Source organism: Oncorhynchus gorbuscha, linkage group LG25 (assembly GCF_021184085.1).
Source record: "Oncorhynchus gorbuscha isolate QuinsamMale2020 ecotype Even-year linkage group LG25, OgorEven_v1.0, whole genome shotgun sequence".
In the NCBI taxonomy this organism is placed as follows: Eukaryota; Metazoa; Chordata; class Actinopteri; order Salmoniformes; family Salmonidae; genus Oncorhynchus; species Oncorhynchus gorbuscha.
The window spans coordinates 27,388,976-27,412,386 of NC_060197.1; the positions used below are offsets into that span (position 1 = coordinate 27,388,976).

The 23,411-nt window shown below is 43.4% G+C and overlaps 1 protein-coding gene across 1 annotated transcript in view; it reads right to left on the minus strand.

The window, feature by feature from the left end:
- Window positions 1–895: 895 nt before the first annotated feature.
- poln (polymerase (DNA directed) nu) overlaps window positions 896–23,411 on the minus strand; it is a 76,996-nt gene continuing 54,480 nt past the window's right edge. The window contains 7 exon segments of the mRNA XM_046327939.1: window positions 896–1,558; window positions 2,226–2,287; window positions 2,609–2,676; window positions 3,488–3,566; window positions 3,797–3,907; window positions 14,697–14,828; window positions 21,392–21,474. Of these exon segments, the coding sequence (XP_046183895.1) occupies window positions 1,466–1,558; window positions 2,226–2,287; window positions 2,609–2,676; window positions 3,488–3,566; window positions 3,797–3,907; window positions 14,697–14,828; window positions 21,392–21,474 (628 nt within the window). The 3' untranslated portion in view covers window positions 896–1,465.

A 23,411-nucleotide genomic window follows, 5' to 3' on the forward strand; every position in this document is an offset into this window, starting at 1 on the left:
ATAGTCATTATATAACACATTCAGAACCGTCTGTTTCCATACAAACAAAGCATTGGGTTACCAAAGGTTGTAACCATTATCAACTTGTGCAGTAGTAGGCTGAGTCACTCGCACACTGAGGCTCTCCTCCACTACCCTCCATCCTCCCCCTGAAGTGAACACGCTCTCCAAAACTTGCACACATGCCACTTTCACGTCCGTCCGTCCCCCATCCCTTGGGCTGTGGCTGGGTTCCCTTGAGCTGTGGAACAATGAAAGGGAAAAGGAGGAGAGGAGGGAACTTGCCTGCTATTGTAGTGACCAGACCATTGGTCAGGGTAAAATACACTCAGTTGAAAAATCCCTGTAAGTTGACTGATACTTTCCAAGATCATCTCCATAAAGACACATAGGTGTACTCTGCAACATGAATCCTTATTCTATTTCTATGGCAACTGCACTTAAAAGGACAGACATACTGTATACTCTGAATGTCTGAAGACATGGCAGGACAATAGAGAACACGTTTGTTCTAAACAACAACTAAAAACGTCACATTAGCATCCCAGTGATATTGGGACATTTTGGTTCTAAACAGCAACTAAACGCTTCATATTACCCAGTGATGTTGTGACATTCATCAAATAGGTCGGCTACCTGCCGCCAAAGATCTCACCATCTCTGGCAGCGACCAGGAGCTGGGTCAGGCACTGTGTGTGACAGAGAGACAAAAGAGCGAGGCTTTCCAGTAGCCAAATAAGCTGATAAAAGACTAGTTCAGAATGAACATGGAATGGCTGACTGCGCCCAGGGCGAGTGGAATTAGACGATCTGTTTGAAATCAGCGAATCACTCCAATGGGAGAAGAGCGAGAGGTTTAATAAAAAAATATAAGTTTATTAAAGAAATGCAAAGACTAGATCGTTTCACTTTATTGTAGAAATACATTGACGAGTCCAGCTTTACTTGACAATTAATGCAATAATAGGACATTCAGACAGGATATCAGTTAATAAACACAATCAAACAGTATAGAACCTTTAAAAAAACCTCTGACTGTTATCTAGCTAATGAGGTATATTTACTTTAGCTGAGAAATACTTTTAAAAAGGCAACAGTGCCAAACAAATTTCTCAAAGTGTGGTTTTGCCTTGGCAACAGAAGACAGAAACCAAAAATCTAAAGAAGAGGGGTGAGAACAGAAAAATGTGAAGAGAAGAAGACTACAATTCCACAAAATGGAGGGAGGTTGAAAAAAAAGAAACTGATGCGTTCCAGTGGGAGGCTCCTGCCGTTGCCCCCTGATACGGGCAGAGAGAGAGAGAGAGAGAGGGGTGTGTGTGTGTGAGGAAGAGAATTGGATAGAGAGAGAGGGAGCGAGAAGGAGAATTGGGAGCTTGGAGGAGCTGCAGCTGCCTGGTTTCCATAGCGATGGAGATGCAGCACAATGAGGGAGAGAGATAGAGTAAGAGATGGAGAGAGGGACTCAGGAAGAGGTGGGGAGAGATGTTTGGGGGAGGTGTAGTTCGGACATGGAGCCCCAGGACTTGCCACTTGAGACCGCCACCTTCAGGGGGACCTGGGTAAAACACACCGGGTGGGGGAGGGGGACATCAAACTGAGGTGTATTTGTGTGTATGTAAGCGTGTGTAAGACATCAGCATTGGCAGGAGTGTGGAGAAGAGGTGTGTGTGTGACATCAGCGTGTGTGTAGCACCACACTGACCTAGATTCTCTCAGGGTCTCATCATCACTCACCTGGCCTCCCGCTGTCACACAGCAAGACAGGAAGCAGCTAGCTACTGTTGCTACTACTTTACCAATAAAACACATACTAAGCCTACGCTAAGCTAACTTAGCAGTTTCCTTGCTAGCTACTGTAGCTACTACCTTACCAATAAAACACATACTAAGCCTACGCTAAGCTAACTTAGCTAGTTTCCTTGCTAGCTACGGGAGCTACTACCTTATCAATAAAACACATACTAGGCCTACGCTAAGCTAACTTAGCTAGATTCCTTGCTAGTCTCTCTGCGAACTACTGAAGTTAATAAAGGCGAAGCACATATCTCAGCTAGCGACTGGCGCTATTTCCTTTAGAATAAAACATAGCATAACGATAGGTTAAGTTAACCAGTCTCCCTGGTTGACAATATCAGCAAATGAAATACACACAACTGCTACAGTACAAATAAAAATGAAAAATGAAATACTTTTCCTTAATTTTTTTAGTCCTATTCACTTACTTTGAGATGAACTCCCAGACAATCGATGTGTTGCAGGGACTCCATAGTGTTCTTGACCAACACTGTGTCACAAAGGGACAGACAGAAACACATACTAATAAATAATACAATACAAGCCATCTAGCAGACGCTTTTATCTAAAGCAACTTAGAGTCATGTGTGTATACATTTGTATGGGTGGATCCAGCGGGAATCGTACCCACGACCCTTGGTGTTGCAAGCGCCATGTTCTACCAACGGAACCACACGGGACCCCACTGAGCCACACAGGACCACATATTACATATGAATATCTCTGATGAGTTGAAGTAGGATGAAGCGTGAAGATTCTATATCTCATGTGTATGACCCGGAGAGAAGAGGGGGATTGTGTGATGTCTCACCTGCGAACTCCCCCACCTGAGAGTCCTCCACCTCGTAGAGCAGCTCGTCATGGAGCTGAGCTATCAGCCTGGACAGGACATAATACATAAAGAGATAGTGAGAGAAAGAAAGAAAGAGAGAAAGAAAGAAAAGGAATAGAGAAGAAAACACCGCCTCCCGACTGGAGCAGCAGTCTAAGGCACTGCATTGCTAGGGACGTCACTACAGACCGGCGTGATCGGAAGTCACATATGGCGGCGCACAATTGGCCCAGCGTCGTCCGGGTTAGGGGAGGGTTTGGCCGGGGTAGGCCGTCATTGTAAATAAGATTTTGTTCTTAACTGACTTGCCTAGTTAAGTAAAGGTTAAAGAAAAAATAAATAGAGGGAGGGAGTAGAGAAGATTGAGAGAAGACACGTGGGTTGCGTCAGAGAGAGCACTCAGGGTAAAAAGAGAAAGATGAGTGGTTGTAACTGATGATTGCGGCAAGGTAAGTGAATGATGCGGAGTGATTTGATGACCCTGAGCTATGATTATGAGGGATGAGCGGAGGGAGGGGAGAGAGAGGGCAAGGAAGGGAAGGCATGGAGGGAGATAGAAAGGGAGGGAAAGAGGGAAGGATGGAGGAAGGGAAAGAGAATCTTGGCAGCAGGGTTGGTAATTCAATTTGAACTCAGAAGATAAATTGAAAGTCAATTCCTGGAATGAAAATCGCTCATTATTGTATGGAGAACAGGAGGAAGAGAAGGGTGAGGAGAGGCAAAGTTGGGTTGCATATCAAATGACACCCTATTCTGTAGATAGTACACTACTAATGACGAGAACCCATAGGGCACTGGTCAAGCGTAGTGCACTATATAGGGAATAGGGTACCATTTGAGATGTAGTCTTGGTCTAACCTGGCGGAGAGAGAGCTGGAGGAGGAGACTTGAGAGAAGATACGGATCATGGCCATCTTACACAGGTCAGCAGCTGACCCTAGAGAGAAGAAATAGAAAGCCAGAAGAGAAGTTAACACGCACGCGCGCACACACACACACACACACACACACACACACACACACACACACACACACACACACACACACACACACACACACACACACACACACACACACACACACACACACACACACACACACACACACACACACACACACACACACACACACACACACACACACACACACACGTCCCCTCCACACTACCTTGGACCACAAAGTTGACGGCCTGTCTCTCAGCTTGCATGCGGACTCCCCAGTCTGTAGAGTGGATGTGAGGAAGTGTCCTTCGCCGGCCCATAATAGACACCACGTAACCTAGACAACAACACACAGGTACAGTACTAGAGGTTATTTACACTGCAATTGAAAGGTATGAGGAAGGATGATGTGTTTGTTATTCTAACATGTTTTATTCTGGATCAAAAGGGGGCTTAGGTGGTGGGCGCAGAAGTTGCAATGGGTTTGGTTGGCCCGGCTGAATTTTAGAGAACATTTGGGCTGTGTAGAGAAATGCTGGTATTTTTAAGTCAATTTCCTGCAATTCTTCACATTTCTTAATGGAGCTGGGATCCATTTTTGCAGTTTTAAAGCTAATTTGCTGCAATTCTACACTTTTTGCCATGTATCTGAGAGAACATTGGGCCGTTTTAAAGCTAATTTCCTGCAATTCTATGCATTTTGCATAGAACACAATGCTGTGTTCTTTTGCTCAAACATAATAACAAACTCAATACTGCAAAATTCATTGTTTTTTATATTTTCAAGCTTTTATTTCGGTGATTATTTTTAGTTCTCAAAGATTATATATATATATTTTAAATTACAGAGTGGCTGTGGTTCCGGATTTTCTGGAAATCCGATTTTATGCGGCAAAAAAATAAATAATGTGCACACATTTTTTTTAAATGTAGCTGCTGCGCACTCCGCTGCCTACGCAGCTGCTGCTCAGTGCTGCTTGATTGGTGATGAACGCCTTTGACTGGTGTAGCCTACACACTTCATGTTTTACACTAAGGACATGGTCAACAACTACTGCATTCCATGTCTCAGTAAACGATTAAACATAAGCAAGTTTTCATGTTCTTTTTTCAGGAGGGGAGCTAGGCTACATGCAGCTATTTACATGTTGTACACAAAAGATCAACGTGTTTGTACAAATTTGCAGATTGTTTCTTGCCCCAATGCAGTTACAGTGCATTCAGAAAGTATTCAGACCCCTTTTCCAAATGTTGTTACCTTACAGACTTTTTATAAGATTGATTAAATTGTTTTTCTCCCTGATCCATCTACACACAGTACCCCATAATTTCAAAGCAAAAACAGGTTTTTAGTCATTTTTGCAGATGTATTAAAAATAAAAAACTGAAATATAACATTTACATAAGTATTCAGACCCTTTAATCAGTACTTTGTTGAAGCACCTTTGGCAGTGATTACAGCCTTGTGTCTTCTTGGGTATGACGCACACCTGTATTTGGGGAGTTTTTCCCATTCTTCTCTGCAGATCCTCTCAAGCTCTGTCGGGTTGGATGGAGAGCGTCGCTGCACCGCTATTTTCAGGTCTCTCCAGAGATGTTTGATCGGGTTCAAGTCCGGGCTCTGGCAGGGCCACACAAGGACATTCAGAGACTTGTCCCGAAGCCACTCCTGCGTTGTCTTGGCTGTGTGCTTTGGGTCGTTGTCCTGTTAGAAGGTGAGCCTTTGCCCCGAGTCTGAGGTCCTGAGCGCTCTGGAGTAGGTTTTCATCAAGGATCTCTCTGTACTTGGTTCCATTAATTTTGCCTTTTGGCAAACTCCAAGCGGGCTGTCATGTGCCTTTTACTGAGGAGTGGCTTCCGTCTGGCCACTCTACCACAAAGACCTAATTGGTGGAGATGGTTGTCCTTCTGGAAGGTTCTCCCATCTCCACAGAGGAACTGGAGCTCTGTCAGAGTGACCATAGGGTTCTTGGTCACCTCTCTGACCAAGGCCCTTCTCCCCCGATTTCTCAGTTTGGCCAGGCGGCCAGCTCTAGAAAGAGTCTTGGTGGTTCCAAACTTCTTCCATTTAAGAATGATGGAGGCCACTGTGTTCTTGGGGACCTTCAATGCTGCAGACATTTTTTGGTACCCTTCCCCAGATCTGTGCCTTGACACAATTATGTCTCTGAACTTTACGGATAATTCCTTTGACCTCATGGCTTGTTTTTTGCTCTGACATGCACTGCCAACTGTGGGACCTTATGGTGTGTGCCTTTCCAAATCATGTCCAATCAATTGAATTTACCACAGGTGGACTCCAATCATGTTATAAAAAAATATCTCAAGGATGATCAATGGAAACAGGATACACCTGAGATCAATTGCGAGTCTCAAACCAAAGGGTCTGAATACTTACGTAAATAAGGAATTTCTGATATTTATTTTGTTACATACATTTTCAAAAATGTCTAAAAACCTGTTTTCGCTTTGTCATTATGGGGTATTGTGTGTAGAGTGATGAGGGGGGAAAGCACTTTTTAGCACAATTTTAAAATAAGGCTGTAATGTAAAACTAAATGGATAAAGTCAAGAGGTCAGCATATTTTGAAGGCTACTCATTATAGCTTTCATAATGCAGCTATCTAAGCAGAATATCAAAGGGTTAGACATGCAGTCTAATTAACAAATGTATGTTATTTTTTCATCATCATTGCAAACATTGGCTAAGCAGGAGGCAGACAAGCAGTCAAAGTAGTAGCGTTCTTTTTCAGCAACTCTGATTAGTAGCTAAGATATGGCAGCAAGTATAAAGATTAGCCTACAACATCACACAAAATACAGATTGTTTTGCTCCAATGCAATGTGTAGTTCAACCGCAATATCCGTTACAACAGACATAATGGCCTTCAGAATGTAGCCTTCATAATGTGGCCTTCATTGTAGCCTTCATAATGTAGACTTCATTATATAGCCTTCATAATGTAGCCTTCATTATATAGCCTTCATAATGTAGCCTTCATAATGTAGCCTTCATTGTAGTCTTCATAATGTAGCCTTCACAATGCAGCCTTGAATGCTCGTTCAAATCACCACAGGGTTTTTAATTTCAGTTGTGCAGAAATATGATGTAGAGACCTCCTCTATCATCATGGTTCAGAAGAGGGTGATTAAAGAGAGAACCGTGAAGGGTGCTGTGTGTGTAAAATAAGTAATGCGTAGAACTTGATCCATATCCACAGCTTTGAGCAAGACGTTTCCAGAGGGGCGGGGCTGAAAACTCAGTATTCGCTGCTACGGCCTAAAAAAGATATACTGTATGTCCATTATCTTTTCTACATATGTTATATCTTGCTTTTATTCGATTCATTTTACACATGAAAGCGTTTTTTATATCGCAAAAATGTATATAACAAAAAAATCATGTTACACTGTTTGACGGCCGGACCAAGAATTTCAATGGGGAAAAAACAGTTGGCATGACTGCATTTATTTAACTCCAGTAAACACTGTCCCCTGTCATAACAGCATTGTAAACTAGTTGGGTGGCAAACACACACACACACACACACACACACACACACACACACACACACACACACACACACACACACACACACACACACACACACACACACACACACACACACACACACACACACACACACACACACACACACACACACACACACACACACACACACACACACAAACTTCCCATCCCTGACACTCAGACTTCCCAAACACCAACCCACACACCCGCACACTCACCCACCCACACGTGCCCACGTCAGGCATGTCTGTCCTAGTGCATTCCAGTATTAGACAAAGGCCCCAGGCTTTACAGGCAAATCCTTCTGGAAACACAGTGAGGTAATCCACAGCCATACACACAGAATGACCCTCTGTAATGTGTTTGTGTGTGTTTGCAGTGAGTGTGTGTTCATTCATAGCATCTGTGTTCGCAGTGAGTGTGTGTCGGTTGTATTATTTCACCCCATACAGCGGGGGCTACACGCGTGACCTGGCCTACAGGAATGTGACCTATTGGTCTAGGGTATAATGACAAGCATGTAAAAGGGCTAACTGGTTGTCAACATTCATTCATAGAGTCACGGATGGCTAGTGTGATGGTCATACATAGGAATGTGCATGGGTGTGAATGTTTACATTTGACTGTGTTGGAGCCATGAATGAGGCTTGCGTGTGTACACTGAACGTACAAAACATTAAGAACACCTGCTCTTTCCATGACCAGGTGAATCCAGGTGAAAGCTATGATCCCTTATTGATGTCACTTGTTAAATCCACTTCAATCAGTGTAGATGAAGGGGAGTAGACAGGTTCAAAAAATATTTTTAAGCCTCGAGACATGGGTTGTGTATGTGAGCATTCAGAGGTTGAATGGGCAAGACAAAAGACTTAAGTGCTTTTGAACGGGTAGCAGGTTCCAGGCGCACAGGTTTGTGTCAAGAACTGCAGCGCTGCTGGGTTTTTCACCCTCAACAGTTTCCCGTGTGTATCAAGAATGGTCCACCGCCCAAAAAGACAGTCAGCCAACTTGACACAACTGTGGGAAGTATTGGAGTCAACATGTGCCAGCTTCCCTGTGGAGATGAGGGGTGCAACTCGGTATTAGGAAGGTGTTCTTAATGCTTTGTGTGTAGCATGTCAGGACATGTCATATTCATTAATATAACTTTGCATGATTTTAAAAGAATGTCTTATAAGAACAAACAGGATTGTGTATGTTTATATATTGGTATACATTAGTTTGACGACCAGTGTTTGAAATCAGTACATTTATTTATCTAATGAGTGTCTTTCTTTAAAAAACATTTTTTTCAAGTATTTTTATTGAGATTTCCTTCTGTTTCAGTGTAAACAATGATTAAAATATACTGCATATGTGATTTTATACATTGAAATATAACATGGAAATGTTTTTTTAAAGGAGGTAGGAATGTATATGCCTATAAAAAAATAATGAAATACTTAAAATAATACTTTCATAACAAAACGTACATTAAAAACAACAACAAAGGAAAAGCAAAACAAAGCTGGTCTTCAAAATGATTCAAAGTCAAGGCTAATATTAAACACTCATAAAGACAGATAAGAACAGGCAGTTTCCTGTGGAGAGAAATTGCAGTGTCTCTACGTAGGTAAAGAAAAGCTGCCACATTTTGTAGAATTTGCCAGAAGAACCCCATAGGACAAATGCTATCTTTTTCAATTTACTAAAGTGTAAGACATCTTTAATCCACACAAATGAGGAGAGGGCGATTTCCACCGAAGTAAAATCAACCTTCTTGCCACAACAAAAAAAGGCTACAAAGTCTGATTTATATTTTGCCATTATCAAAGAATAATGTTAAGTTATGACAGTAGGAGGAGCAAAATGCACCAGTACTACTCATGTCACGGATAAAGTTGCACCTTTCTATCTATTGAAATGACTATTGGGAAGGTGGAATTTAGCTGAGAGTTGTTGCAACGATGCAAATGTGCCGTCGACATACAAATCATTGAAGGATTTGATGCCAAGGTTAAACCCAACGGCGAAGGCTCCATCTACTATCGATGGACGGAGAAAACGTGATTTCTGATTGGAGGGGCCCTTGATGAATAGGTTTGCAATCCAATGTGACGTCTAAACTGGTTCCAGATCTTAAGAGTGGTTTTTACTCAAATGGTTCTGGTATAACCTGAAATAGCAGAGTTAATAGGCGAGTTTGCCAAAGCAGCCAATGAGAATGGCATACAGGGGGATATACTCTATCTTCAACCATGCTGGAATGACATGTGGGGCATCTGTAGGTATCCAGTACTGAATTACATGGAAGTTGGCAGCCCAACTGAATCAATAGTAGGGGCAGCTAGAGTATTACAACATTTATCAAAATGTTCAGAAGTCTATAAAGATGCATAGAAGTCCTTAAACTGATTATTTATGAGCTGGGGATCGATTGTTGCACCTGTGGGCGTTTGAATATGAGACATTTTGTGAGTAGAGGAAGACTGGCAAAGTTGATGAGAAAGCAATTTACTTCTCTTGTCGCCATACTCACAGTGAGTATGTCACGAGGCCTGTTGACAAGGTATCGAATTCAGCGTGTAAAGAGAGTCGATCCCTGTACACATTTGGGGTTGGTGAGGTAGCGTACAAAATTTGAATTGTCAGTTCAGTCTGCATTCCCTCTGTTTTCTTTCAAAAGTAGTGTGTGACATGATTTGACAAAAGGCACCAATTTGTGTATGAAAATTGCAGCTTTTCTACCTTTACTTTGATAAAGATGGCCTACCCAACCTTTCTGCATTCTAAAGTGATCAGAAACTCTCAGATGGGTCTCTTGTAAGAAAGCAAACGGTGTTTCCAGATGTTGAAGATGCTGAAGTACTCTACCACGTTTGACTGGTTGGTTCAAATATTTACAGTTACTAGAACATGTAAATATACTCCCAGCCGACTACCCTATTAAATTAGGTTGTTCAGTCATCATCCTTTAATTTAAATTAATTTAAATACTAGCAGAAGACCAAACTTGACATACAAGAAAACAGTTGAACTACCTCCCATCAGTTGAAGTGTCTTCCCAAACAAGACCCGCGCATCCCATGCTAGTACACAAGCTCCTAAATACGCTCCAGGAAACAGTGGTTACAGTAGCTAGGCTAAACTCTTACCAAGTGGAGCGTGGTGACAATTTCACTACATGACCAAAAGTATGTGGACACCTTCTTGTTGAACACCTCATTCCAAAATCGTGGGCATTCATATGGAGTTGGTCCCCCCGTTTGCTGCTATAACAGCCTAAACTCTTATGGGAAAGCTTGGAACATTAGTGAGGTCGGGCACTGACGATTTTGCCTGGCTCGCAGTCTGCGTTCCAATTCATCCCAAAGGTGTTCAATGGGGTTGAGGTCAGGGCTCTGTGCAGGCCAGTTAAGTTCTTCCACACCGATCTCGACAAACAATTTCTGTGTGGGCCTCCCTTTGTGCACGGGGGCAATGTCATGCTGAAACAAGAAAGGGCCTTCCCCAAACTGTTGCTACAAAGTTGGAAGCACAGAATCGTCTAGAATGTCATTGTATGCCTTAGCGTTAAGATTTCCCTTCACCGGAACTAAGGAGTCTAGCCCAGACCATTATTCCTCCTCCACCAAACGTTACAGTTGGCACTATGCATTCGGGCACGTAGTGTTCTCCTGGCAACCTCCAAACCCAGATATGTCCATTGGACTGCCAGATGGTGAAGCATGATTCATCACTCTAGAGATCGCGTTTACACTGCTCCAGAGTCCAATGGTGGCGAGCCATTGAACCCATTGTATGAAGCTCCCAATAAAGAGTTATTAGGCTGACATTGCTTCCAGAGGCAGTTTTGAACTCGGTTGTGAGTGTTGCAACCGAGGACAGACAATTTTTACATGCTACGTGCTTCAGCAATCACTGGTCCCGTTGTGTGAGCTTGTGTGGCCTACCACTTCGCGGCTGAGCCGTTGCTTCTCCTAGACATTTTCACTTCACAATAACAGCCCTTACAGTTGACAGGGGCAGCTCTAGCAGGGCAAACATTTGACGAACTGACTTGTTGGAAAGGTGGCATCCTATGACGGTGCCACGCTGAAAGTCCCTGAGCTCTTCAGTAAGGCCATTCTACTGCCAATGTTTGTCTATGGAGATTGCATGGCTGTGTGCTCGAATTTTATACACCGGCAGTGGTGTAACGTACATAAGTAAAAAATACTTTAAAGTACTACTTAAGCAGTTTTCTGGGGTATCTGTACTTTACTATTTATCTTTTTGCCAACTTTTACTCTTACTTCATTACATTCCTAAAGAAAATAATGTACTTTTTATTTTATACATTTTCCCTGACACCCAAAAGTACTCGTTACATTTTTACAGGAAAATGGTCCAATTCACACACTTATCAAGAGAACATACCTGATCATCCCTACTGCCTCTGATTTGGTGGACTCGCTAAACACAAATGCCTAATTTGTAAAGTATGTCTGAGAGTTGGAGTGTGCCACTGGCTATCTGTCAATTTTTTAACATTTAATTTTTTAATTTATTTTTTACAAATGTTTTATTGTGACGTCTGGTTTGCTTAATATATATATATATTTTTTAAATGGTGTCTACTTTTACTTTTGATACTTAAGTACATTCTAGCAATTCCATTTACTTCTGATACTTATTTTAGTATCAGATATTTTAAACCAAATACTTTTAGATTTTTACTCAAGTAGTATTTTACTGGGTGACTTTCACTTTTACTTGAGTCATTTTCTATTGAGGTATCTTTACTTTTACTCAAGTATGACAATTGAGTACTTTTTCCACCACTGGTCAGCAACGGGTGTGGCTGAAATAGCCGAATCCACTAATTTGAAGTGGTGTCCACATACTTTGTATATACAACAACAACAAAAACTATAGAAAGCACAGTTTACCAATAGTGACAAGTAAAGTAACAACAGGGTGTTAAATCAAATAACATAGGCAGCATGACAGCTTATGGCCGATCTAGTGTCACTCATCAAAATAAAAATGGACCTGTTTCACAAGCCCACACAGAAAACAGTGAAGAAAGATCTAAGATTTTTTATTTTAATTGAGACTTACTATTTCAGCTGACGACGAGGAGAATGTACGTATCAGGCAAATAGAACACTAGAAGGCACTGTAGTAGGCTCCATGTGTTGGGCCTTACTTAGCCTATCTGCAGTGCAGCGTTTGATAAGTGTCCATCTCGTTGCTCCGGTCAGGCCGGGGGAGCAGTTTCCTTCAAGTTCTAGATAAAGTTTGCGGCGGTCGGGTCGTGGAACTTGTGAAGAGCTCCGCTCGGTAGCATGATCCTCAGCTCGGCTGGGAAGAAGAGGCCAAACTTTACTCCCGGACAGGTGTGCAGAAGCCGCTTTGCGTTGTCAAACGCTGCTCGTTTCTTGGCCGCGGAGGCAGTGAAGTCTGTGAAGATGGACAGTCTCTTGATGTGTGTGTGTGTAGGTTTACTATCTATTACACATCAGTGTTTGTGAACTGAAGATGCATCTGTAAATCCCCTTTTCACTGTGTCCTCTTGATGACTTGTCCTATTTTCTCTCTCTCTCTTTTAATTTCCCCTGTTGGTACTGGATATATAAAGCTCCCCGCCACCTCCTCCTCTTCCCTTCATCATGTCTCATGTCTTTAGAAGTATAGGTATGACACTTGTCCTTTGGGGACCTCCCTCATTGTGTGTAATGGCTAAGGAAGTATATGGAAAATAAGGAGGATGCCAGTGCGAAATGGGGCCAGAGCTAATTTCAACATCAGAGTATAAATCAACAATTCTGCTTTGATGAGAGGCATGCACTGCTAGATAGCACTATATTCAGTTAGAGAAAATGGCTGCACGCACGCACGCACGCACGCACGCACGCACACACACACACACACACACACACACACACACACACACACACACACACACACACACACACACACACACACACACACACACACACACACACACACACACACACACACACACACACACACACACACACACACACACACACACACACACACACACACACACACACACGTGTCTCTTGGGCCTAGCTAGAGCAGATTGCAAGCTGAGATATTTATTGATCAACTGAAATCTCTGTTAGGCTGTGAGAGAGATAGAGGGAGAAAGAGAGAGTTAGGGAGAATGAAGCAAGAGTGAGAGGAGGGAAAAAGAGAGAAATAGAAGGAGAAAAATAAAGAGAGAGAGAGACAGCGAGATAGAAAGAGGTTAGGGAGAGAGATAGTGTGTTTGTGAGAGAGAGAGAGACAGCGAGAGAGAAAGAGGTTAGGGAGAGAGATAGTGTGTTTGTGAGAGAGAGAGAGACAGCGAGAGAGAAAGAGGTTAGGGAGAGAGATAGTGTGTTTGTGAGAGAGAGAGAGACAGCGAGAGAGAAAGAGGTTAGGGAGAGAGATAGTGTGTTTGTGAGAGAGAGAGAGACAGCGAGAGAGAAAGAGGTTAGGGAGAGAGATAGTGTGTTTGTGTGAGAGAGAGAGACAGTGAGAGAGAAAGAGGTTAGGGAGAGAGATAGTGTGTTTGTGAGAGAGAGAGAGACAGCGAGAGAGAAAGAGGTTAGGGAGAGAGATAGTGTGTTTGTGTGAGAGAGAGAGACAGTGAGAGAGAAAGAGGTTAGGGAGAGAGATAGTGTGTTTGTGAGAGAGAGAGCTCCAGCCCTGACAGGTGAGGCTGATAAATCCCAGGAGTGGCGCCACAGCGATGACTGAAATTAAAACGGTCCGTTCCGGGCGACATCACACGGGTCCCCAGTGAGCATGCTCAGTTACAGCATTTTTGTGGCTATCTGTGTGGCGTCTCACGAGCATTCCGTTGCGCTCGGCTCATTTAGAGATGAAGAGGGTGTAGTAACGGTGATTGGTTGCCACGGGTGACAGAGTGCGTGTCGGGGTCGATGGCTGTTATGCCACTGTGACAGAGACCCTCTCTGCTATACTCTTTCTAGAAGTTTAAACTTGAACTGCATATTTTAACTGACTACAATAAGAATTTTTATCAGAAAATTTTCTCAAAATGTTCCAACTGTAAAAAGTATCAATATATAAGATATCAGGGTAACACAGAACATGTGTTTACGGGGCAGGTCAATCTCAATGAACACAAGACGCAAGAAAAGCTAAGTATTCCTGAATCATTCTTGAGAAATCTTAGTCACACCAACCAACGTCTTTCCTCCATATCAGAGTTTTAAGCTGTAAAATGTGTTTTCAGCGTTCAAAGACGTCGATTGGCCTTATTGCCTGAACTAAACGTTTTCAGTGTGATTGAGAGTGCAGAGACCAGGGAGTGTGTGTGTGTTGACTCTAGGCCGCAGTGCTACAGTCTCAGGTGTACTGTGTAGACATATCGGCCAGGATATATCGAGTGTCCTAGTTGAACCATTACACCGCCAACCTCTTTCCTCCCCGTCCACAGGCAGTTTGTCTCAGTCCTGCCAATACAAGCACATATTTTTCCTCACCCACTAATGCACACACAAAGTGGATCCCTCCCTCCCACAAACACGCATCCACCCATACGCACAGAAAGACACACACAGAGTGAGCCCACCCCCCCACCCCACACACATACCTTGTTTGTGGCACTGCTGGATGGTGGTGTGTATGAAGGTCTGGACCTCTCTGTAGGTGTGGAGGAAGCTGTCCTGGAAGTGGCTGGCCTGTTCAGCACTAACACCCAGGATGCCCGACAGACGCTCCCTACCTGGGGGAGACAGACAACCATAACATATATCGCTCACATTCAATGCCAGTTTCATCCATTCCCCTCTATTTATTTGGAGCCCCATTAGCTTTTGCAGAGGCAACAGCTATTTTTCCTGGGTCCACAAAAAACATGACAAGTAACAAAACACTGGTACACTGACAGACAAGGACACTCACCCAAATGTGATATACAAACAATACAACAAACAAAATATAATGTGTATATGTAATCAAGGACTGATTTCGACCTGGGACACAAGGTGAGTGCAATTACTTATCAGGTAGAACAGAAAACAAACAGTACTCTGGACCTCCAAGGTCCACATTTGAATACCCCTGCCATATACCATAGCATAGTGATACAAAGTGATACAACATTTGTACCACAATATGTACCGTACCAGTCAAAAGTTTGGACACACCTAGTCATTCAAGGGTTTCTTATTTTTACTATTTTCTACATTGTAGAAAAATAGTTAAGACGTCAAAACTATGAAATAACACATATGGAATCATGTAGTAACCAAAGAAGTGTGAAACAAATCAAAATATATTTTAGTTTCTTCTAAGTTGCCACCCTTTGCCTTGATGGCAGCTTTGCACACTCTTGGCATTTTCTCAACCAGCTTCACCTGGAATACTTTTCCAACAGTCTTGAAGGAGTTCCTACATATGCTGAGCACTTGTTGGCTGCTTTTCCTTCACTCTGTGGTCCAAATCATCCCAAACCATCTCAATTGGGTTGTGGTTAGGTGATTGTGGAGGCCAGGTCATCTGCTGCAGTGCTCCATCACTCTCCTTCTTGGTCAAAAATAGCCATTACACAGCCTGGAAGTGTGTTTGGTCAAAAATAGCCCGTACACAGCCTGGAGGTATGTTGTGTCATTGTCCTCTTGAAAAACAAATGATAGTCCCACTATGCTCAAACCAGATGGGATGGCTTATCGCTGCAGAATGCTGTGGTAGGCATGCTGGTTAAGTGTGCCTTGAATTCTAAATAAATCTTTGACAGTGTCACCAGCAAAGCACGTCCCACACCATCACACCTCCTCCTCCATGCTTCACGGTGGGAACAACACATGTGGAGATCATCCTTTCACCTACTCTGCGTCTCACAAAGACACGATGGTTGGTACCAAAAATGTCAAATTTGGACTCAAAGGACAGATTTCCAACGGTCTAATGTCCATTGCTCGTGTTTCTTGGTCCAAGCAAGCCTCTTATTCTTATTGGTGTACTTTAGTAGTGGTTTCTTTACAGCCGACCATGAAGGCCTTATTCACGATGTCTCCTCTGAACAGTTGATGTTGAGATGTGTCTGTTACTTGAACTCCGTGAAGCATTTATTTGGGCTGCAATTTCTGAGGCTAGTAACTCTAATGAACTTATTCTCTGCAGCAGAAGTAACTCTGGGTCTTCCTTTCCTGTGGCGGTCCTCATGAGAGCCAGTTTCATCAAAGCGCTTGATGGTTGAAGTAACTTTCTAAGTTCTTGAAATTTTCCAGATTGACTGACCTTCATGTCTTAAAGTAATGATTGTTTCTCTTTGCCTATTTGAGCTGTTCTTGCCATAATATGAACTTGGTATTTTACCAAATAGGGCTATCTTCTGTATACCACCCCTACTATGTCAAAACACAACTGACTGGCTCAAACGCTTTAAGAAGGAAAGAAATTCCACAAATTAACTTTTAACAAGGCACACCTGTTAATTGAAATGCATTCCAGGTTCCAGATAACTATCGGCCATTCCACCCTAGCTCTGGCCCAAAGGAGATTCGAGTCGAGAGAGTCGTGGCTCTGTGTGCTCAGTATGTGAGCCTGTGCCTGTATGTGTGTTCATAGGGTCAGAATGTTTGTGTATATTTGTGTTCAGAGACTGCGTGTGTGTCCGTGTTCTGCAGCACTGTGTTTGTGTGTTCATAGTGTGTATATTTGCAGCGTGTGTGTGTTCCGTGGCACTGTGTGTGTGTCTGTGTTCTGTGGGTTAACGCGCGGCTGGTGATGAATAATGTTCTGCCAGACAGAGGGAGCGCCAGGGATGGTGCAGCAGGAGGGGGCAGTTGGCCCAGCGGAGACAAGCGCTAAGCCCCAAATCTGTGCCAGTCTGGGGCCCCTGCCTGGGTGGACGTGTCCCCCGTGCCCTCTACACACACCCAGGGAAACACAGGGAGAGAGTGTGAACATGCAGGGATAGTGTGAGTGTGTTTTGGGGGGAGGGCGGCTCTATGTCACACAGAGAGATGGAGTTGGTCTGTTTGTGAAAAGCATATACTTCTGTGTGAGTGTCAGTATGTATCAGTGCAGTTTGGATGTGTGTGTGTGTGTGTGTGTGTGTGTGTGTGTGTGTGTGTGTGTGTGTGTGTGTGTGTGTGTGTGTGTGTGTGTGTGTGTGTGTGTGTGTGTGTGTGTGTGTGTGTGTGTGTGTGTGTGTGTGTGTGTGTGTGTGTGTGTGTGTGCACGCTAAAGAGTGTGTGAGCGTGTACAGGCGAGTACGAGATAGAGGTAATTGACACAGATTTTCTTAAAAACAAATGAAATCACAAAAAAGGTGTCTGGACCATCCTATAAGATGCCAGGGAACACCAATGATACATTTTAGGTCCATTGAGGCCACAAATGCTCAAATCTAATGTTATTTCCCTTCAGCAGCATACCACCCTGCATCCCATTGCTGGCTTGCTTCTGAACCTAAGCAGGGTTGCTGCCTGGATGGGAGGACAGATGCTGCTGGAAGCAGTGTTGGAGGGCCAGTAGGTGGAACTGCCTCAGCCCTAGGGCAGTGAAGGGGAAATTGCCCTTAGGGTGCCGTCTTTCGGATGGGACGTTAAAACAGGTATCCTGACTTATCGTAAGAGTAGGGGTGTTAACCCCGATATCGTGGCTAAATTCCCAACCTGGCCCGATTGCAGCATGGCCACCAAATCATCCCCCTCATTCCTAATTGGCATATATCACTTCTCACCTCTACACCTGATAGCTGAAGTGTGGCCGCCTCATCCACACATTGGTGGGGGATGAGGTGAGATTTCCCCCTACTATGTGAAGCGCTTTGAGTACCTCAGTTGGTAGAAATGAAATCCAATTAATTTAAAATGAGTAACACTGATATAGACACACCGTATGATCAGGCTAGAAATGACATACTAAAGGGGTGTGATTAGCTAATCATGTTTGACCCTTCACCTGATAACAGTTTACCACTGGAGATGTGTGTGTGGGTGAGGAGAAGGTCTATTGTAGGGAGTGAGCGAAGGCAACCGGTTGCCACAGGGCAGGTAAGGATTGCAAGAAGGCAGTAGTGTGTGTGTGTGTGTGTGTGTGTGTGTGTGTGTGTGTGTGTGTGTGTGTGTGTGTGTGTGTGTGTGTGTGTGTGTGTGTGTGTGTGTGTGTGTGTGTGTGTGTGTGTGTGTGTGTGTGTGTGTGTGTGTGTGTGTGTGTGTGTGTGTGTGTGTGTGTGTGTGTGTGTGTGTGTGTGTATGTGTGTGAGGAAGTCTACAATGGAGTGTGTGTATGTGAGGCACCACATACCAGCTGAATGAGGTCAGTCCTGTGTGACCCTCCAGCCTCGTTACTGCTCACGCACATCTCTCTCTCTCCTTCTCCTCCACATCTCTCTATCTCTCTCCTCCACATCTCTCTCTCTCCTTCTCCTCCACATCTCTCTATCTATCTCCTCCACATCAATCTCTCTCTCATCCACATCCATCCATCTCTCTCTCTCCTACACATCTCTCTCTCTCCTCCACATCAATCTCTCTCTCTCCTCCACATCTCTCTATCTCTCTCCTCCACATCAATCTCTCTCTCTCCTCCACATCAATCTCTCTCTCCTCCACATCCATCTCTCTCTCTCCTCCACATCCATCTCTCTCTCTCCTCCACATCCATCTCTCTCTCTCCTCCACATCAATCTCTCTCTCCTCTTTCTTTCTTTCTCTCTCCCACACCTCTTTTCCAATTCCGTCTCTTTTTCTCTCCTCTCTTTCTTCCTCTCTCGTTCCCCCTGTCCCTCTCCCAGAGTGCAACAGTCAACACTTGGCCTCTTTCTCTTCTGACCCATTTGTGTGTGCGTCTGTCTCCATGGCCAATACCTCCCCTCCCCCCTCCTCTTCTCCCTCTGCCTGATTATTGTCTCCGGGAGAAAGCTTCCTTTTAGTATTCCGTAACCAAGGAGACGAGCCACTAGGAAGGCCTAGGCTGTCTGCGCTGAAAACGAACGCTCTCCCTCACTCCACTAACCCCCTCTCCTTTCCTCCCTGTGTTTTTCTCCTCCTTTCTCAGCTTCTCTGATCCTCATTGACAACAGATACACAATGTATCACGTCTTATGCTGTTAAAAACATTCAAATCAGCCGTGTGGCTTCCTTCCCTCTCTACCATGCGCGCGCACGCACACACGCACACACACACACACAGTCATAATGAAACATGTCATTGAAAGACCAAAGAATACTCCATCATCAAGTCCCTTTGTCACTGAACGCACTCATCTGTGAAAAGACAAACACCCATACATGTCAGAGCTGTAACTGTGTGCGTGAGTCTGAGTGGTGGTTTCCGGGCAATGATACTGCACTCGTCTGATCTCTGAACTGCGGATGGGAGTCAGCCAGCCACACACACACACTAACATTGACAGACCACTGCCAGCCATCACAACCTCTCAACGTCTCCCAATCCTCTACTACTGCCTGCCTGACAGCACAGCCTGAAGGCTCCCTTACTGCTACGCACGTGTGTGTGTGCGTGTGCGTGTGCGTGTGTGTGTGTGTGTGTGTGTGTGTGTGTGTGTGTGTGTGTGTGTGTGTGTGTGTGTGTGTGTGTGTGTGTGCGTGCGTGCGTGTGTGTGTGTGTGTGTGCGTGCGTGTGTGGACGTGTTTAACTATACTCACAAGAATAGTACATTTACAAACATTTTACCAACAGGGGACATTTTATTAGTCCACACAAGGTCAAATGCGATTTCTCAGGGGTATAGGGTTAAGGTTAAAATTAGTGTTAGGGTTAGAATTAGTTTTAGGATGTCACGCCCTGGTCGAGGTATTTTGGGTTCATCTTCATTTATTTGGTCAGGCCAGGGTGTGGCATGGGGTTTTTGTATGTGATGTGTTGGCATTGGGATTGTAGCTTAGTTGGGTGTTCTAGTTAAGTCTATGGCTGTCTGAAGTGGTTCTCAATCAGAGGCAGGTGTTTATCGTTGTCTCTGATTACATTTACATTACTTGGGAACCATATTTAGGCAGCCATATTCTTTGTGTGTTTCGTGGGTGATTGTCCTTAGTGTCCTTGTTCCTGTCTCTGTGTTGTTTACACAAGTATAGGCTGTTTCGGTTTTCGTTACGTTCATTACGTTCTTTGTTTTGTAGTGTTTGTATTGATTCGTGTTTTACGTTTGTTTATTAAACATGGATCGCAATCTACACGCTGCATTTTGGTCCGACTCTCCTTCACCACAAGAGAACCGTTACATAGGGTTGGGGTTAGGGTTAGGTTTAAGGTTAAGTTAAGATTTACAGGTAAAGGTTGAGGACAATTTGATTTTTGAATGGGACTGAATCGTGTGTCCCCACAAGGTTAGCTGTGCAAGGCTGTGTGTGTGTGTGTGTGTCTCTTGATGAGTGTGAGCCAACAGTGAGGTCCAGATACAGCTGCAGAGAGTGTGACTCAGTCTCACACAAACAACAACACTCATATAACAGGCTGTTAATCAACAGGCTAGAAATACATAACAGACAATGCAAAGTGACCCAGATACAGAATAGTCTTACACACACAGACACACACATTACACTTTCATGATGCACATTCCCTCCACGTTAGAAATCTATGGTCACGGGGCCAGCGTTTTGAAATAGTTTCCATTGGCTACAGCAGGGAAATGTGTTGCGTGTGCGAGTGTGTGAGTATTAAACGGGCCACAAATGAAGAAGGCATACTTAGGCCACACGGGCCCTTTCTACATTCCTGCTCCCTCTCTGTTTTTTCCTCTCCCATTCTCTCTCTTTCCTCCTCTCGCTCTCAAATTCAAATTCAAGCTGCTTTATTGGCATGAAAAACATTGTGTCAATACTGCCAAAGCAGCAATGTTTGCAATATACATTGTAATAAAATGATAAACAATAAAGAATTACATAAAATGGTTGTAAATAATAATACAAAAATAACAACAATATAGTAGAAATGTAATAAATATAAAAAGCTAAACATGGAAAATGAAACTATAACTAACTTATAACTAAATAACTGTCATCTTCACCATTACATCAGTACTACAACTACCATCATCATTACTACTACTACCAACACCATCATTAAACTGCTATCATTACCATCACCCTCCTACCCACGCCACTACCCTCTCTCTCTCTGTTTCTTCCTCTCCCACTCTCTCCCTCTTTCTTCCTCTCCCACTCTCTATCTCTCATTCTTCCTCTCCCACTCTCTCTCTCTTTCTTCCTCTCCCACACTCTCTCTTCCTCTCCCACTCTCTCCTTCCCTGGTTAAGGGCGACTGAAGTGATGTGGCTAACTAACTAGTCATGTGGGTAGTTCTTCTCACCTGCTCCATACACCACAGAGTAGACAATACGCTTGGCATGCTCTCTATCCTCTGAACTCACTTCTCCTTCACTCACACCCTTCCTAGAGAGACAGAGAGAGAAGGAAGAGAGAGAGTAGGGGAAGAGAGAGGGGGAGAAAGAGAGAGAGACGTTATGTAAGGAAGTCCTACTGGAGTGCAACTCCTCTGTCTGCAAAGTGAGAGTCCCAAAGGGCCTGACAAGGGACTGCAACATCACATCACAGAACATACTCACACACAGATGCACAGAGACATGCACACACAAATGGGCCCATACATACACTCTCTCTCTCTCTCTCTCTCTGTTATTCCCTCTCTCTCTCTGGTTTATCTGTCTCTATACATGTCCTCTCGCCCTCTTTGTTTTCTCTCTCTCTCTACCTGTTCTCTCCATCTCTACCTGTTATTTATCTCTCCTAGTTTCATTGCCTGTAGCCCCAGGGACAGACTTTCAAACTGTTTTATCTGTCGTACCTCCTGCCCGCTCACTCTCTTTCACGCATGCACGCGCACACACACAGAGCTGTCAAATGGTGGAGTCAGATGGTTAGGGCTAAAGACAAATTAAAAGTGCTCAGCACCACCTGGTGGACAGAGTATTTATCTATTCTAGACAGCATTCTAACAGTGTTCTATCAGTTCAAACAGTGTTCAAACAGTGTTCTATCAGTTCAAACAGTGTTCAAACAGTGTTCTAACAGTATTCTAACAGCATTCTAACAGTGTTCTATCAGTTCAAACAGTGTTCAAACAGTGTTCTATCAGTTCTAACAGTGTTCAAACAGTGTTCAAACAGTGTTCTATCAGTTCTAACAGTGTTCAAACGGTGTTCTATCAGTTCTAACAGTGTTCAAACAGTGTTCAAACAGTGTTCTATCAGTTCTAACAGTGTTCAAACAGTGTTCAAACAGTGTTCAAACAGTGTTCAAACAGTATTCTAACAGCATTCTAACAGTGTTCTATCAGTTCAAACAGTGTTCAAACAGTGTTCTATCAGTTCAAACAGTGTTCAAACAGTGTTCTATCAGTTCTAACAGTGTTCAAACAGTGTTCAAACAGTATTCTAACAGTGTTCTAACAGTGTTCAAACAGTATTCTAACAGTGTTCAAACAGCGTTCTAACAGTGTTCAAACAGCGTTCTAACAGTGTTCAAACAGTGTTCAAACAGTGTTCTAACAGTGTTCAAACAGTATTCTAACAGTGTTCAAACAGCGTTCTAACAGTTCTAACAGTGTTATTAACACTTTTAACAGCGTTCTAACAGTTCTAATAGTGTTCTAACAGTATACTAATAGCATTCTAGCAGCGTTCTAACAGTGTTATTAACACTTTTAACAGAGTTCTAATAGTGTTCTAACAGTATACTAACAGCGTTCTAACAGTGTTCTAACAGTATACTAACAGCATTCTAACAGTGTTCAAACAGTGTACTAACAGCATTCTAGCAACGTTCTAACAGTGTTCTAACAGTATACTAACAGCATTCTAACAGCGTCCTAACAGCGTCCTAACAGCATTCTAGCAGCGTTCTAACAGTGTTATTAACACTTTTAACAGCGTTCTAACAGTTCTAATAGTGTTCAAACAGTGTACTAACAGCATTCTAGCAACGTTCTAACAGTGTTCTAACAGTATACTAACAGCGTCCTAACAGCATTCTAGCAGCGTTCTAACAGCATTCTAACAGCGTTCTAACAATGTTCTAACAGCGTTCTAACAGCGTTCTAACAACGTTCTAACAGTGTTCTAACTAGAGGTCGACCGATTAATCGGAATGGCCGATTAATTAGGGCCGATTTCAAGTTTTCATAACAATCAGAAATCAGTATTTTTGGACACTGATTTGGCCGGTTAAAAATATATATATATATTTTTTACACCTTTATTTAACTAGGCAAGTCAGTGAAGAACACGTTCTTATTTTCAATGACGGCCTAGGAACAGTGGGTTAACTGCCTGTTCAGGGGCAGAACGACAGATTTTTTACCTTGTCAGATT